This window comes from Rhinolophus sinicus, chromosome 15 (assembly GCF_057876585.1).
Source record: "Rhinolophus sinicus isolate RSI-liver-muscle chromosome 15, RSI-T2T, whole genome shotgun sequence".
NCBI classification, from domain to species: Eukaryota; Metazoa; Chordata; class Mammalia; order Chiroptera; family Rhinolophidae; genus Rhinolophus; species Rhinolophus sinicus.
Window position 1 is genome coordinate 98,639,202 of NC_142515.1, and position 17,857 is coordinate 98,657,058.

The 17,857-nt window shown below is 33.3% G+C and overlaps 1 protein-coding gene across 7 annotated transcripts in view; it reads right to left on the reverse strand.

The window, feature by feature from the left end:
- NEK1 (NIMA related kinase 1) overlaps window positions 1–17,857 on the reverse strand; it is a 129,469-nt gene that overhangs the window by 43,352 nt on the left and 68,260 nt on the right. For 6 of the 7 annotated variants that reach the window (XM_074338302.2, XM_074338305.2, XM_074338306.2 and 3 more), the window contains 4 exons: window positions 10,852–10,935; window positions 10,348–10,431; window positions 9,805–9,882; window positions 9,096–9,191 (listed from right to left, as the gene is read on the reverse strand). In XM_074338302.2, coding sequence (XP_074194403.2) covers window positions 9,096–9,191; window positions 9,805–9,882; window positions 10,348–10,431; window positions 10,852–10,935 — 342 coding nt within the window. The remainder of the gene's footprint in view (window positions 1–9,095; window positions 9,192–9,804; window positions 9,883–10,347; window positions 10,432–10,851; window positions 10,936–17,857) is intronic. The other variant, XM_074338304.2, reaches the window with a different exon arrangement.

Below are 17,857 nucleotides of genomic sequence, written 5' to 3' on the forward strand. Positions count from 1 at the left end.
AAAAGGTAGTCCTTGCAATAAATGGTGCTGGAACTGGACATCCACAAGCAAAAATAAAAAAATGTACCACGACAAAGACCCTACACACTTCACAAAAATTAACTCAAAGTCTATCACAGAGGATGTGGAGCAATAAGAACTTACTTCTGATAGAAATGCAAAATGATACAGAGACTTTGTTAGACAGTTTGGCTGTTTCTTATAACACTGAACATACGCTTACCACACGATCTAGCAATCCCACTCAAATGACTTGAAATCCTATGTCCACAATAAAACCTGCACACAGATGTTTATAGCAGCTTTGTTTGTAATTGCCAAAATTTGGAAGCAACCAAGATGTCCTTCAGTAGGTAAATGGACAAAAAAAAAAAAAAAGTGGTACAAACATGGGATATTATTCAGTACTAAAAAGAAATGAGCTATCAAGTCATGCAAAGACATGGAGGAAACTTAAGTGCATATTACTCAGTGAAAGAAGTCAGTATGAAAATGCTACATACTGTATGATTTCAACCATATGACATTCTGGAAAGTCAAAACTATGAAGACAATAAAAAGATCAGTGGAAACAGGGGCTGATGGGGGAGTGGAGTTGGAGGGAGGGATGAATAGGCAGAGCACAAAGGATTTTTAGGGTAGTGAAAATACTCTGTATGATATTATAATGATGAATACATATTATTAGACATTTGTTCAAAACCACAGAATGTAAAACACCAAGTGTGAACTGTAATGTAAACTATGGATTTTGGGTGATGATGTGTCAGTGTAGGGTCATCAACTGTAACACATGTACCACTCTGGTGGGGATGTTGACAGTGGGGGAGGCTGTGTATGTGGTGGTGGGGGGGAGGGTAGGCAGGAAATCTCAACCTTTCACTCAATTTTGCTATGAATCTAAAACTGCCCTAAAAAAATGAAGTATTTATTAAGAAACAAAAAAGAAGATGTAAATACTGCTTTTTAATCCCATAGTTCAGCACTGTGAAGAAAGTACACTGATGCTTTATATTATAAATAACTTTCAAATTCTAGAGCTCACACAACTGAATTTTATCTCCTTGAAATATTTTAAAATAGGAATATTTTAGAACTTTATGATTATCTTATTACCACAGAGTATATTCAAAACAGGTACCATAAACTGAGGAAATAAAAACAAGCTCCAATTAGATCTGAACAAACAGCTACATTTTTGGAAGAAGTATGTTATTTCCCTAGATGATTATTTTGAAGGAAATAAATTAATTTAGAGGTACAAATTCTGCCATTATTATTTAAATCAGCAATCATTTCTCTACCACTTATCATATTTATTGATTGCATTATACTACTTCGCTTAAAAATGATTTCTTCTATTTCAATAATCTGAGGTGATTTTTGTGAGACAATATACAGTATCTGATTAATTAATCAACATAGTCAAAGATGTATTGAGTGCCAAGCAGTGCCAGATAATGGATATCTAAAATGAATGGTACACCTGAAATCTATGTAATTTTACTAACAATTGTCACCCCAATAAATTTTAAAAATAAATTTAAAAAAATAAAAATAAATAAAAATAAATAAATAAAATGAATGGTACATGTGAGGTAACAGATGTGTTAACTAACCTTATTGTGGTAATCATTTCACAATATATATACATCAAATCATTATGCTGCACATGTTATACAATGTTATCTGGCAATTATATCTCAGTAAAGCTTGGGGAAAAACCCAATATATTCTAGACCAGAAGTAATGGCAATAAATAATCTCAAACCAAAAAAATAAAAGAAAAACAAAGCAAAATGAGTGACACAATGCTTTGTTTCAAAGGATTATCAGCTAGAAGATAAAGGGGAACACATAAATCAATTAGTATGTTACAGAGAAATAAAAGTAGATAGACGTGTGCTAAGTGATCTGGGGAAAAACAAACAAAATAAAAACCAGAGAAAGAACAGGGTAAAGGCCAGATGGAAGAAAGTGGGAGCAGCCTTCCTAGAGTAGCCAGTTTGAATGGCCATTCATTGTTTAAGGAGGTCATATAAAATACAGTTGAAGTAGCAAAGTTCTACACTCAAATTCCCACTCTCCTTTACTAGTCCTGTGATTTTTCATTGTTTCTTATCTTCTCTAAACTTCAAATATTTTCTCTCTAAAATGGGAATGCTGTATGCATTGTCTCCTTGCTGTATGGATTAAATGTGATCATTTACGTAAGGTGTACAGCTGTGGTCCTAATAAATGGTAGCAACTATTATAGTTCAGCAAAAACTTATTTACTTTTTAGTAAATAAGGTTACTTGGCTTCAAACCTAAATATCTAGTTTTAATATCCGATGAAGAAACTTGCCCAAAGCAAAATAAAAACAAAAACCTCCCATAATGGGAATTTAAAAGTTTTTGCACTGCACAAGGTTTTATGACATGGAAGTCAATAAGCAGCAGAAACCGGAAAGAAAATACTTCATATTATAAAACTTAAAAAAACTAAGATTTAAAAAAATGATCAGGAGTAATTTAATTGTATGAATAATTAAATAGGAGAGATAATATGACTTTAACCAATTTCACTAAATAGCACCAACTTCCCTTCTCAACCTATGATACAATTTGCATTTATGCTTATAAAGACTATCTCTAAAGTAATTTCCAAAATTATTTGGCAGATGCCTATGAGAGGAAAGTTAAGGAGACTCTCAATAAAAGAAGTCACCCAGATAGCCACTCTTCTGACTAAGTATATACTTCATCCATCTATAACCTTTTAAAATGATTATCCACATATACACACAATTCTTATACAATTTAAACAATTTAAGGCACTGGCATAACTCTCTGAAATTGTAGACATATGGTCTAAGGAAAACTTAAAAATCTTTTTGGAATATTTAGCACATATGTCCTTACAAAATGGTGAAAGTCACATAAAGGGATTGAAAATCCTTTATCTTGACCTTCCAGTCTTATGATGTAAATTATATTGAATAGAGATATTTCTATTTTAATCTTAACCTTAAAAGAAACCTAAAGTAACAGAGACAAAAATCTGTTTATTGAATTAAACAGGGTATGAGACCAAAGATAATCAAATTCAGAACAATGTGGAGATTATGCTCAGATACAGAAAATCTCCATGAAATTCTCTTCACTATCATCTTTGTACCTACAGAAACAAATATTTTCTTAGAATTAAAAGAAGCTACTTTAATGAAGAAAATGTTTCACACAATACTATTAAAAATTTACTTTGTATTATACCAAAATCTGTCTGGCTGACAAATATACGGCTAATGACTGGTATAGAATCCATAGATCTGATCTAATGCATAAGACAAAGTTACGGACACCTTTGTAATAATGACCTCTAGCAGCCTTCAGAAAATGCTTCTGTTCTATAATCAAGCATATACTAGTTTCTCCCCTGGGTCAACTAAGCTTAACAGATCAGAAGAAGCTGAAACAATGAACAAGCAAAGAAACTCAGACATTTGAATTCTAAAGTAAAGAACAAAGACCAACAGAACACCCTACTAACTCTTAATAACAAAACTACCTCAGTTGTTTTTAAAATTTAAAGGTAATTGGGGTAACTACTGAGACATGGAAACATCATTATAAACCAAAGTTATACATATCACTAACCTATTGATTAGGACAGTAGAACTTGGGCTTTCTGTATAAACATCATGGATATATTACTTATAACGTGAATGGTAAAGCTATTATTCAATGTTAACCAGATCTTGAGATAGAACATAATAACATATTTTTAAATTGTTATAAGAAAAAACGTCAGACTGAGTCCTTTATTCGGAAAGTTGATCCAATATGACAACACAAAAATTAAATAAACTAAACTAAGAAAACAAAGTTTCACAGAAGACAAAAGCAAAACCTCAAAACAAACAAAAAAACCCAATTTTGTTACAAAATTGGTCACCCAGTTAAGTCTAGAATACATATTTCATTTGTGTATAATAGAATACATATTTCATTTCATTTTCACAGTTTTTTTTTTTAATTTTTAATTTAAAAAAAAAATTGCAACAGGAATAAAACATTGACCTGAAAGTTTCATAAGTCAGGTTAAAAAAAACCAACACCACCAAATTGCTTTAGGAGCCTTTTTTTCCAAGCTGTTGTCTTATCAGGTTCATAAATTCAAAACTTTCTACAAAAAACCTTTAATTATCACTGCAAAACTGCTTCTATTATACCTGTTAATTATACTATTTGCTAAAAATTAACCAGCAGTGCCACCAAATGACAAAGCTAAAAATTTCACCAAATAGTGAGGCCAGGTTTATAACACATGAAACTATCAGTTGACCTACTCTTGAAGCACAGATAAATACAAATACTATTTTATCTGTCTATGTTGAACGATTAATAAAGATTTAATGTATTAGGCTGGTGCAAAAGTAATTGTGGTTTAAAAGGTTAATTGCAAAAAAACACAATTACTTTTGCACCAACCTAATATGTTAGAAAAAGATTATTAAACGGCCTGGTTTCATATTTTGAATATAGAGCAAGTCCACACGTAATTTTACATACCTTAAAGATAAAGCAAGGCCAAATTTTATCAAATTCATATTTAACTTCTCAGAATTCTCTCTCTAGAGAGCTAAAAATATAAAAGTATTTGTATGAATAATTTTCTGAGCTAATATTGATTGCTATAATGCATTTTCTAAAATGTCTAAGATAAGAATATCCCAAGGTAGCCAGAAAGAGGGGCGGGTATTCCTATCCTTGAGGAGGACTATAGACCTGTATTGGGGGGGGAGGATCCAAAAATAGGACAAAGATAGAAATAGAAATGAAATAACAAGAAACAGCTAAACACAATTAAATAGAAACTTGTCATATTCAAAATACAGTCTAGATAAATTAGAAAGAATTTATCTAATTCTATTTTTCACTGAATTTTAGTTATTAAATGCATTGCTACCCTTTTTAAAAACTGAGTATCTTTCTTAATATGTTTGACTCACAATATGAACATATATACTGGCTGAGAAAGGCAACACTATATTATCGGGGGTGGGGGGACCCGATCATCATACATGAAAATTATTTTTCATAGTAAAGTCCTATTTAGTACTACAGTTTTTACCATTAAATATGTCAAAGAGAAAAATTTATAAAACTGGGAATACATGCCAAAGAATCAGAATAATTAAGGCAGTGATTTTTACCATTTGTTAAGTCAAGGACACTTTTGAGAATACAATGAAAGATACGTGGTCTTATTCAAGAAAAATGCAACACGATATATAAAATCAAACTTTTAACATTTCAGAAAGTTTAATAATGTTAACTCCAATTCTGAATACTTTGTTAACCACTCCTGAGTTAAGATTAATGGTCAGTAAGTAAGTATTACATCTAGATTATGCTAGACTTTCTGTTGAAATAATTACTAGGTAAAATAACTTTAATCCATTTTCTGTAAATTAACCTGGACTTAAGTACTTACATCATAAAGACTATTTTTCTAGGTAATTTAGACAGAGCAACATTACAGATCAAGCCTTTCATTTAGGAGATGAGGAAATAAAGGCCTGCAAGCATTCAGACAGTTTCCCAAACAGGCTAATTAACTTGCAGAGCCGAAATTAAAAAACCAAGTATGCAGATTCCTAGACTCATTTCCCCCCAGTTTTACTGAGATATAATTGCCATAGATCACTGTATGTGTTCCAGGTATACAGCATAAAGGCTTGACTTACACATGTTATGAAATGATTACCACAGTAAGTTTAGTTAACATCCATCATCTCATAGAGATACAATAAAAAGAAATGGAAAAAGAAAGAAAAAACTGTCTCCTTGTAAGGAGAACTCAGGATCTACTCTTAACACCTTTCATACATACCTTTCAGCAGTGTTTGCTATAGTCATCACGCTGGACATTACATCTTCAGTACTTATTTACCTTAAAACTTGGAGTTTGTACCTACTGACCACCTTACCTTCTTCCAATTCCTCCTCCCCACAAGTCCCACCTCTGGTAACCACAAATCTGATCTCTTTTTCTATGAGTTTCTAGCCTCACTTTTTTCCTCACTATACAAATATTTACTGAACACTTCTCTATGCATAACTCTGAAATATCATGAGCCACAGAATTCCTGATGAATTTCTTTATTTGTGTTACTATTCATTAGGTACCATGCTAAGCACTTTACATAGCAAATTAGTTAAAGTCCTTTGGTTGAAAGCAATAGAAACTAACTCTGAAGGAAGGGAGGAGAGGGAGGGAAGGGGGAGAGGGGAAAAAAGCAGTAAGCAGCATCACAAAACAAAAGGAAGCCCTCCAAAAAATCTGGGTAGCTTTATGGATCTAGGTAGCAAAAACTAATTCATGGTTTTCATGAGGTCCTCTTACTGCATTAAACAAACTCCAAATCCTGTTATACTCTGCTCCAGCTTTAAGCCCTGGGAGAGAATTCAATTGGTCTACTTAGGTGACCTGCCTAACCAGCAGCTAGAAGAAGCTAAAACAGCTTGTTTGACAGTTTTAACAAAAGTGCACACAATAAATAATTCCCCCAAGTGAAAATGGGTTGCTTGCCGGCTGGACCTCAAGAGCCAGGCTCACTACCGCAGTTCAGTGCTGTCATCATAAAAATATTTCTGAAAGATTGTGAGGAAATATAAAATCGTACCAAACTGGCAAGTAGTATTATCTATCAATAATACAGTCATAGATCCTGTCATTTGTGTGCACTTTAGAACTATCTAAGAAAAAGCTACCATTAAAAGGGAGAAAATATATATAAAGAAAAAAGTTTTACACTGGTTTTACATAGCTCAGAGAGCAAAGACTTTTAAGGGAGCTTTTCTTAGACTACTGTAAGTATATGAATGCTCTTGAAAGTATGCTGGGTGGGTATGATGAGGTCTAGTGCAGCCTCTGGTAACAGAGAGGCCTTGATTCCAAGCAGTCATCTGAGGAAACAGAACTATGCTACTATGCAAGTGTACAGGTGCCCAGTCATAAAAGTATTAAATAATAAAAATGTAAAGCACCTGCTCAGAACTGAATCATTGTCGGACATCGTTTGTAAAACGCACTCATTGAAATATAAAACCTAACAGTGCTTCTACAGGGGCTCCCCCCTCCTCTCCCTCCACCTCCTCCAGCACCTGTGAATCTTCTGCTCCTAAAGCGTAGGGAAAGTTAACTTCATATTATGAAGACCATAGAGGGGCAGCTTTGAAATAGAGGCTGTCAACGTAAGTGGAATCCTAATTCTCTTTCACGATCTTTTTATGCCACATAAACAGATCTTGCAGAGATCTCAGAAACTCTGTTAATGTCCAGTGACACGTGGAACAAGGAGCATGATAGAGCTCTTGATGTGTCTATTTAAATGGGTAAGACGGCACTAAGGATAAGAACATTTGGAGCTAGCCAGAGACAGGGAGTGTGTCCACCAGAAGCCTTAGAGGCCTGTATGGCACGTCCAAAGAATGGGACAAAGAAATGAAATACACAACAAAGAGGAAAATGCAATAAAGGAGGAACTCATCGTATTTAAAATATAGTCTCTGACTTAACCATGGGACAGATTTCCACAGATATGCTGCCTGAATTCTGGAGTTCTCTTTCACCCATTCTTGCATACCTAAATGTTTCTTTTTCATTAGGAATTTTGTATGAAGAGAATCTCCCTATATATTACATCAATGCTTGAATTTTAAAAAAAAGAAATCATGTGAACAGATACACTAAAGACAGTTTATAAAACTCCAAAGCATATTTCTGATAAACACTGTAAAATCTAGAGATAAAACTATATTCCTTACTATTTTACCATACAGAGAAATGACTGGAGTACTTCTATTAAGGACAGGAACAAAATATTATCTGTATTATTATTTAACACTGTCCTAGAAGTTCTGGTCAATGTAGTAAGAATAAAATGGTACTAAAAGGCACAATTTAAAGAAAGCAGGGGAAATTAAGGTGCAGTGCACAAGAATAAAGACTTCAACACTGGGCAGACCCGGGTTCAAACCCCTGCTCTGCAGTTACTGGAAATGTGACCTCATCCAATTGCTTTACCCTTTCTGTACCTCTTTGTAAAGGTATAAAGATTAAACAAAGCAATGCTTGTGCAGTGGTTACAATGCGCCTGGCATAAAATAAACAATAAATAAGCTGTAGGAATTGTTATGATGTACGAGTATATCTTTATGGATACATGTTTTCAGATTTTTTGGGGTAGATACCTAGGAGAGGGATTGCTAGGTCATATGGTAATTCTATTCTTAATTTTTGGAAGAACCCCTACACTGTTTTTCATAGCGGCTATACCAATTTACATTCCTACCAATAGTGTATGAGAGTTCCTTTTTCTCCACAGCCTCTCCTACACTTGTTATTACTTGTCTTATTGATAACAGCTAATTTAACAGGTGTGAGGTGGTATCTCATTGTGGTTTTGATTTACATTTCCCTAATAAGTAGCTAGTGAAGTTGAGCATTTTTTCATATATCTGTTGGCTGTTTGTCTTCTTGGTTGAAGTTTCTGTTCCTGTCCTCTGCCAATTTTTTAACTGGATTGTTTGTCTTTTTGTTGTTGAGTTGTATGAGTTCCTTGTATACTTTGTATATCAACCCCTTATTGGAGGCGTTATTTGCAAATATTTTCTCCCATTCAGTTGGTTGCCTCTTTGTTTTGTTGATTGTTTTTTTCCTACGCAGAAGCTTTTTAGTTTGATATAGTCCAGAATTTAATATATCTTAAAGGTAGCACTATACATCAGTTGGAGAGGGAAGATGTAGCCATTAAATGATGTTGGGACTTTGATTAGCTACTTGGGAATAATAAAAAATAATATAAAATAAATTAGGTTCTCACCTCAAATTAAACCCCCAAATAACTCCCATATAGCTCATCCTTAAATATGAAAGCGAGACACAGCAATACAGAGGAAAGCAGAGGAGAGAAAGGGAGGAGAATAAATGAGAACTGAAAAACAGAAAAAAATAGAGTGACAAAATTATAAAGCTGATATACTACCCAGTAAGACATACAAGGATATTAACATGGCCAGAAGTGAGAATGTGAGCTAAATCTTACATGTTCTTCCCATACTTTCTTTTCTCTCTCATATGCTTCCTTTCTCTTTCGTTCCAATTGATCTTTTAGTACAGCAGCACGTGCACTTGCTTGGATCTGATAATAAAAACAATCAACAAAATTAATTACCAGAAAGAAGGGCATAAAGTTGTTTTTTTTTTAGTTTTGTTTTGTTTTTCAGGTCTATGAAGATATTTACTTAGTAGCCAAAAAAAGAAGTGTGTGTGTGCACGCATGCATGTGGTGGTCTGGAATAAAAATGTAAGCTCGCTTTATATCCCCAGCACCTAAACCAGGGTTCACCACACAGTGGCTGATCCATAAATGTTTGTTGAATGAAAATAAATGCAGGTACATTTAATGGAAGTACAAGTGTAAAAATTTTAAACTATGATTATTATACACGAACTTCTTTCATCTTCGCAGAAATGAACAATCATATTTTTAATCTTTAAGGTTATCGTTTTTTCTTTTTAAGGTTACCCATGTGATAGATCATGTATTTATGCCATGGTTTCATCAAACTGCTCTCCATAGATATGATACAAAGAAAGAAAAGTGCTATTATTTCAGAAACCAAACAGTGAGGGATAAAGGAGAAAGAAAAATTCAGGCAAGAGAGTAAAGCGATTTAACTATAAAAGACTTAAGAACACAATTCTCCCTCACCAGTTTCCATTTTCTCTAAGAAACCATTTCTAGTCTATACCTTAAGTGTTTCAACTTTTTTACGCCTCATGTCAGTCTCCTCACTTCCTTCTTGTCCTTCAGAATTGTCCGTTTCTTTCTGCAAAATAAGCACATCACTTAGGATAGAACCTCAAATTCAGTGTAGAGCTCTGTGGAAAAGAATATGAATAAACAGTACCTAAATAGTATCTAAATATGTAAAAATGATAAACTGTTCAATATTATTAATTTTCTTTCACAGCTGCATGTGAACTCTTCACACCTATCAAGTCTTAAGGAAAATGGGAAAAAAGATAAAAAGAGAATGATAGAAAATGTACCATTTTGTTTGTCCATGGTTACTATTTATATTTTCCTCTTAGAATTCCTCTGGAACAACAGATCGTGATAACTTAAAATCATATAAGTAAGGTTTCCTTTATCCCTATGTGTACTTTTCTGATCTTTGACTGCCATTGTCTTCATCAGATTTCATTTTGTGTTAGTGGCACAGTATTTTTAATCTTAATCTATTATAATGTCATTCAATTACTTTTTTTAAAAAAATTTATTTTCAACCTGCCTTTTCACCACGAAGTTTGGCTCTAATCTGTTGGCGTTCATTAAAATTCTGCAATCTTATTTGTCTCAGCCTTGCAAGATAAACCTACAAAGAGAAAAAACACAACATTTTAATTTAAAAGAAAAACTACCAACATTTTCACTGTTATTTTTTATTTTTTTATTATTAAAGAAAAATGTTAATCTGAATACAAGAAATGAAAGTTTTGAAATCTGGTTAATATTAGCTTTCAAGTGTTTAATTTAGATCAACTTATTTCTGAAAAGAAATACATTATAATTACAAATTAATTTTTTCAAAATAAAAGAAATGGAACTCAGAATACTGAATAACAGTTATGGGGCAAAATTATGACACAGTATGTCAGTCAAAATATATTAACAGGTCCCTATAAAACTACAAAATCCTCAAATAATAGTTAAGAATTTAAACCATGCAAGAAAAGAAGGCAATAAACTCAAAAATGGCTATGTGACGGAGGTGGCGAACATGCGGGAAGCATACCTCTTCCTCTTTGTTTCTTGGCTTCCCTCCTCTTGAAGAGCTGGGCCTGCCTCCATACATAGCTGCCAGGTTTTGCAGGATTCCCTGTTCATCATTTAATGTACTAAGTTTAAAGAATGACTAAGGCTACATCAGCATCTTATGTAGGAATCTCCAGGTGCCACTTTATTTCTTTTGGCTAATACTGATCATTTCTACCTGATAAACTGGTAACAAACCCTGGCATTTTCTTGCATCAATTTAACCAACAGATTCAGTGGCAACAGAAGGAAGCCATTAAACCCCAAATGTAATTAGTCAAAACAGACCACCTATGCTTTCATTAGCCATATAAGTAAACAGGTTTTCAAAACTGCTTTGGAGGTTAGCTAAGCCCCAAAAAAGAATTTTCCTCTACAAAGGGCCAATCATTTCAACATATGTTTACATACAAAAAATACACAAACAAAATATAAAATATTTGAACTTAAACTCTTTTTACTTGGGCACGTTCTGTTACTATACTACAAACGATCATACCCAATCTCAAACATATTGATTTTTAAACATACTTTATCATAAAGATGATAATTATCTTATTAGAAATTACTAATATCCTTCACTAAAAGTATCAAATTGTCAAATTCTCCATTTTTTCTTCCTCAGCACACAACTATGCTTCATGTTCCTCCCAATTAAAAAACATCCTCAGTCCCACCTCCCTATTTAATGTCTTTTTATCAACTTGTTAAAAGCATTCTTTTTATGTTCATCAACTCCACTTTCCTGTTTTCATTTATTTTTTTTTAACCCATTACAATCTGATTTCTGATCCCACTATGACTCTCAAAATTTTCTTAGGTTACCAATGACCTTTAATTCACAATTAAAATGGACCCTTTTGAGCAAATTTTGTAATTAATATTTCCACTGGAAATTTATTCACTTAATTTACATAAGTTTTTTTTCTCTCTTAAAAATCATATATAGTCAATGTAGAAAATTTATAAAATGAAAATATATGTCACTCATAATTCTACTATCTGAGAAACAAAATTTAAGAATGTCGCCTTCCATATTTCCTTCTATGCATATATGTATGAATATATACACATTTTTAAAAAATTGGAATTTTATTATATTCTCATTTTTTCACTTAATATTAACATTAATAGTCTGCCTCTTTCCACATCCAATATCTTAAAAGCGTTATTCTTAACTGACTACATAATATTCATAATATTCCACTAAACAGTGAATTATAATTCACACATTAACAAACAAAAAAACAAAACCTCTCTTCTCTTTCAGTATTTAAAACAGCACTCTGTCCTGGGACCTTCCAACCTTCACTATTTTTCACAGGCTTTGTCTTCCCTTGCTCATTGCTAATGTCAATATTTTCTAGAGATTCATTCTCCAGTCCTTCTTCTCTTCTCATTCCCAGGCTTTAACATATGTTGCCAATTTCCAAATCTAATCCAACCTTGCAGTCCTTTTTTGCTTGAACTTCTCTGTTTATGCAACTGACATCTGGACAACTCCACTCTTATGTAGCAAAGCCTCCGCCATTTGTAAACCTGACTTCATCATTCTTTTTACTACATGGTCTTATTCCGACCTCAGTTATTGATCACAATCGCTGGTCCAGGTCAGCAAATTGGGAGTTATCTTTGTCTTTCTCTCTTACCTGCCAAATTACTAATTCTACCTCCTGATAACTCCATAATTTATCCCTTCAGTTTCTGCCTTAGCTCAGGCTCTCTTTCAACTTCTGGATTTCCAAAAGAGCTTCCTAATCTGTCAGTGTTAGCTCTGGTCTCACATCCCCCCCCCCCCCCCCCCCCCCGTCTATTCTCTATAATGCAGTCAGAATAAACTTTTCAACATTCTCCTTCACATCTAGCCCTACACAAATCCTTCAATGGTTCCAACTATCTTCAGGATATAGTCTGCCATTCTGTTGAATGGCAGGTCTCACTTCTGACACTGCTCATTCATAAAATCTACATTCTAGCCATGACAACTATTTGTGGTTTGTGGACTATGCCATGACCTTAACTCATCTTAAAATGGCTAACTACTCATCTTCCCAAATGCAAATGAAATATCTCGCCCCTGGAAACCTCATCTACGCCTCCTCTAGTGAGTTAAGTGTGACCTACCACGCCATGTGTTATATACACCTCCCGCAGTAGCACTCATCAGAAGGGTAGTATACCAGTCTTTCAGTCCACGTATTTTTCGATGATACCTAACCACAGCTACTCTTCAGTAAAATTACTTAAATTTGCTGTTAAGTCTGGGCATAATAATGCCACCTACTACATGGGTGTGCCAGAACGAAAAGTATTGTACTAGCATGCTCTGCCTTTCTCCTCTTCCAGCCTGACAAAAGGCTTCTGCCCACTTTGGTTTTACCCTCTTCGAGGAGATCTTGGCATTAGCTTATCAGTTACTTGAGCTTTTGGGATATAGGTCAGAAAGTGGTGGAGGTGAGGGAAAACAAGAAATAGGCAGGGCCTGGCAAAGATATGAGGTGAACTCTGAAAAAGTGTATGGGAATATCTACAGAGTTACTGGAGGGTAGGTGGCAAACTGAGTATTGCTGTAGATTATATCTTCCCTTCATGGTATTTGAGAAATACAAGTAAAAAAAAAAAATCTCAGTTACTTTGAAGTAATCTTTTTATCATTTTAGTTTGAAATATTATAGATTAACAGAAGGGTGAAAAGTAATGTACAGGGAGTTCTGTGCACCTTTTATCCAGTCTCTCCCAATTTTATCATCTCGCATAACTACAGTACACTATCAAACCCAGAAAACTGGCACTGGTACAAACCATAAAGATTGATTTCACCAGTGATGCATGCACGCACACGTTTGTATATCTGTATCAATGAAATTTATCACAAATGTAACTTTATGCAACCACCACCATAATGAAGATACTTAATGACACCATTTACTATCACACTTCAAAGCCATATTCACTAATCCCATCCCTAACACCTGGCAGCTATTAATCTACTGTCCATCTCTGTATCTCACAAATTTTATATATATAGAATCATACAGTATGTTTTTACTCAGTATTATGTCCTTGCAGTCCATCCAAGCCAAGGTAATGGATGCATGAATCAATGGTTCATTCCATTTTACTGCTGAATATTATACCATGGTATTATGTAGCATAATTTGCTCATTCATCCACTTTGATACATCTGGATTTCAAGCTTTTCGCTATCAAAAGTTGCTAAGAACGTTCACATACAAATTTCTAAGAGAACACGAATTTTATTTTCTGTAGGACACATGCCCCAAGAGTGGAATTACCTGCTGTTAGTATGGTAAATACATTTTTAGTTTTAAAAGAGACTGCCAAACTATTTCAGAGAATAGCTGTATCGTTTTATATTTCTAACAGCAATGTATAGGTGATCCAGGTCTCCATATCCTCATCAGCATTTGGTTTTATGACTGTTTTTTTTTTTTAGCCATTCTGATAGGTGTGTAGTGATAAATTATTATGGTATAAATTTGAATTTTTCCAAATGACTCATGATGTTGAATATCTTTTCATGTGTTTATTTGCCATTTGCATATTCTCATTTTTAACAAAATGTTTAGCATGTCTTTTGCTCATTTTCTAACTGAATTCTTTGTGATTTTGAGTTTTGGTGGTTTTTTATATATTCTTGATACAAGTCCTTTGCTGAATATAGGGTTTACAAATATTTCCTCCCAATCTGTAATTTGTATTTTCCTCCTCTTAACAAGATCTTTTCCAGAGCAAAAGCTTTTAATTCTGATAAAGTCCAAAGTCTTGATAAAGTCTATCAAGTTTTCCTTTTATGAATCATGATTTTGGTGTCAAGTCTAAGAACTCTGTCTAGTTCTAGGTCCTGACGTTTTCAGCTGTCTTTTTCTAGAAGTTTCTAGACTGAACTTATTCTTAAGTGTTCTATCTCCTGGGTATATTATTTTGCTTCGTAATTTATACATATATTATGTTATGTTCTTCCTATGTACCAAACATTATATTTTAAAGGGATATTAAGGGAATTTTTAAAGAATTGAAAACAAATCTTTCCTAAATAAACAATTTAGTGTTGAAGAACTAATTTACTATTAGGAGACTATATAATCAAAGTCAGTAAACTATAATTTTCAGGTCAAATCTAGTCTGCTGCCTGATTTTGTAAATAAAGTTTTATTAAAACACAGCCACACCCACTTGTGTAGGCTTTCTCTACCATGGCAGAGTTGAGTAGTTAGTTATGTTAGAACACCATATGGGCTGCAAAGATGAAAATATTCACTATATGCCCTTCTATGGAAAAGACTTGCCGATTCTTTCTCTACACAATTATCATGTCTACAAGTTTTACCTAAATTAAAGCAAATAGGGGACTTAAAAAGGAAGAAATAGCATAGTATTTTATAGTTGAAAGCAGAATCTCAAATGTCAGACACACAGGCGTGGCTTGTATCCTGCCTCTGCACACAGTGTGATCTTTGGTAAAGTGCTAATGACTGAGCTAGTTTCAAACCTGTAACTTTGGAATAACAGAGAATTATTGTCAGGTTTAGATTCTCAGTAACTTTAGTTAATTTTTATTAATACTATTCAGACAAAAACAAATCACTGGCTTGAAGTTTTTCTTGTTTGAGTTTCCCTAACTTTTTTTTAAAATTTCAGTTACCCAAACAGAAAATTTTGAATTCCTACACAAGTATATGGCATTATTTTGAATTCCATGGTTTGTTTAAATTATGATTCAACACAAAAATTATTTAAGTTCCAAATACTTATTCACAGGTCATGGACTGAGATTTTGTTTGCCATAGAAACCCTGTTATGATTCATTAGGATTTCCCAAAGCACTTAATAAAATGGATTGATGAAATAATTTAACTACAACAGTTTTTCAATTTCAGAAGATTAATCTTTAAGATTCAGAGCTTAATTTAGGTTTGTTTATAATGTGATTTTTTAAAGTATAAGAAAACACGTATTAGTTTTAAGACATACATCTGTCACAATCTCTAAGATTGCTTCTCTTCATCAGCAAAATAGATATTTTGTGAGTGGTTATAATTAAACTGCAATGTAAATACATTTTCAAACTGTACAAACAAATCATGAATATTAATATTTACCAATGGGAAAACACAATGTGCTGCCTTAAATCACTGATGTTGATATATTTTTCTTGAAGAATCAGAGTTATTATACGCGTAAATATTCATCATTATATTGTGCTGTAAGTACAGTTTATATATTATATAAAGACCTCAGCAGTTACGCTGTTGAATTGAGAGCAAAAGTTGCCACAGCCCAAAAATATGCATTAATGACCACTATAAAATTAGTCCCCACATGTTACTCTATCCCTACTTAACACCAGTTTCTATTCACATTCATCACATCCAGGTCTCTCCCTGCTTGTTGGATGTTGTAAGTATCTGTCAGTATAAAGCACATCTAATACACACTGACTGACAAAGGAAATTGCAAATCTTGCCAAAGAGGAAGCATTTCATGAAGATGATCACAGTGATATTGGAAAATTGCTCAGATCACAGGCAAAATCATCTACAAATACAATAGAATTAGATAAATGAATAAAAGAAAACTACAAAGAATTATGATTTTGGTCTTTCAAAATATTCTGGGTACTAAAAAATTAATTAAAGATCCTTGGAAAACTGCCAAAGTCTCAACTAATTTTACAAAAATGGCTTTTCTACAGTAATATAGTTGTAAATATAAACACTAAAAACAAGAATTGAACGATGTACCATCTTTTATCAATATGAATATTTTCCACATTTTAACATCTCTGAAATGGGTGCATCTTATAAATAATGGCATCTTATAATCAGTTATAATCTTATAAACTGTTGGCCAGGCAGCAGTTACAACATAGACGTTAGTGCCTGAGTAATGTGTAAATTTTGTTAGCTTTTTCTTTCTTGGTATCATAACTGGAGAACCACAACCCCTCAAAATTTCAATTTAAAAAAATTACTTATGGGCTTGTTCAAAAGGAAATATAAGCCATGGCCGCTGTTGAAAAGCTTCCACTGACTGATTCCTTCTAATAACAGCAAGAAAGTGCTAGAATTAAAACATGCAGACTGGTGTTAACTCTTTGAGACAAAAATCCCAGCAACGAAGCTGCAGTACTCTTTTAAGAAATGTTTAAATCTCAATGCACTTGGTGGCACGCAGGATAATATTATTTGAGAAAACATGAACGTCAATGACCCTAATTTAAAAAAGAAATGACTGGAAGGTCAAATTATGAATATGAAGTAGATTTAGGAATCAATACTTGTACCGATTTATTTCATACATATTTTCCTTTTTATGGATGCACAAGAATGATATAATAAAAAATAAATCTAAAAGAGTTATTTCAACAAGTATAAAATGAAAAATTAAAAAGCACTGTATCAAGTTAAATTGGCAACATTTTCTTTGTTTTAGTCATGTGTAAAATAACAACACGCCTTACAGTCATACCTTGAATTTGATAAAATATAGTCTTCATTATACAATCATATCAGGAAAATTATAATCCTCCCCAAATTAATCACCTTCAGAATTAATAGACTTGCAAATATAACCAAAATTCTGATAAATATAAGACAAAGCAATTTTTAAATTGCATTTTTCAAGGTAAAAACCCAATCAAACCTTTTTTTCACTCTTTACTACAAAATGTGGATCTCTATTTTAGCTGGATTTACTTTAAGTGTTTTTTTTTTTTTCCAATATCAACAATGCTGGGCTAAGGAGGTCTTATGACAGAGGGTTGAATGACTCAGGCACATCACTCTGAGTAACTGTCCCCATAGATTATGTTTTCAAAGACGACTCTGATGTACTCTATGAGCTGTCTTCCATACTCCTCTCACCCTCTCCTCCCTAAGCCTCTGCAATTAATTAATTCGATCTGAAAAACTCTTGGGAAGGGTCATGACTCCCTGCACTGTCCTTAGCACCTAATAAGCCTC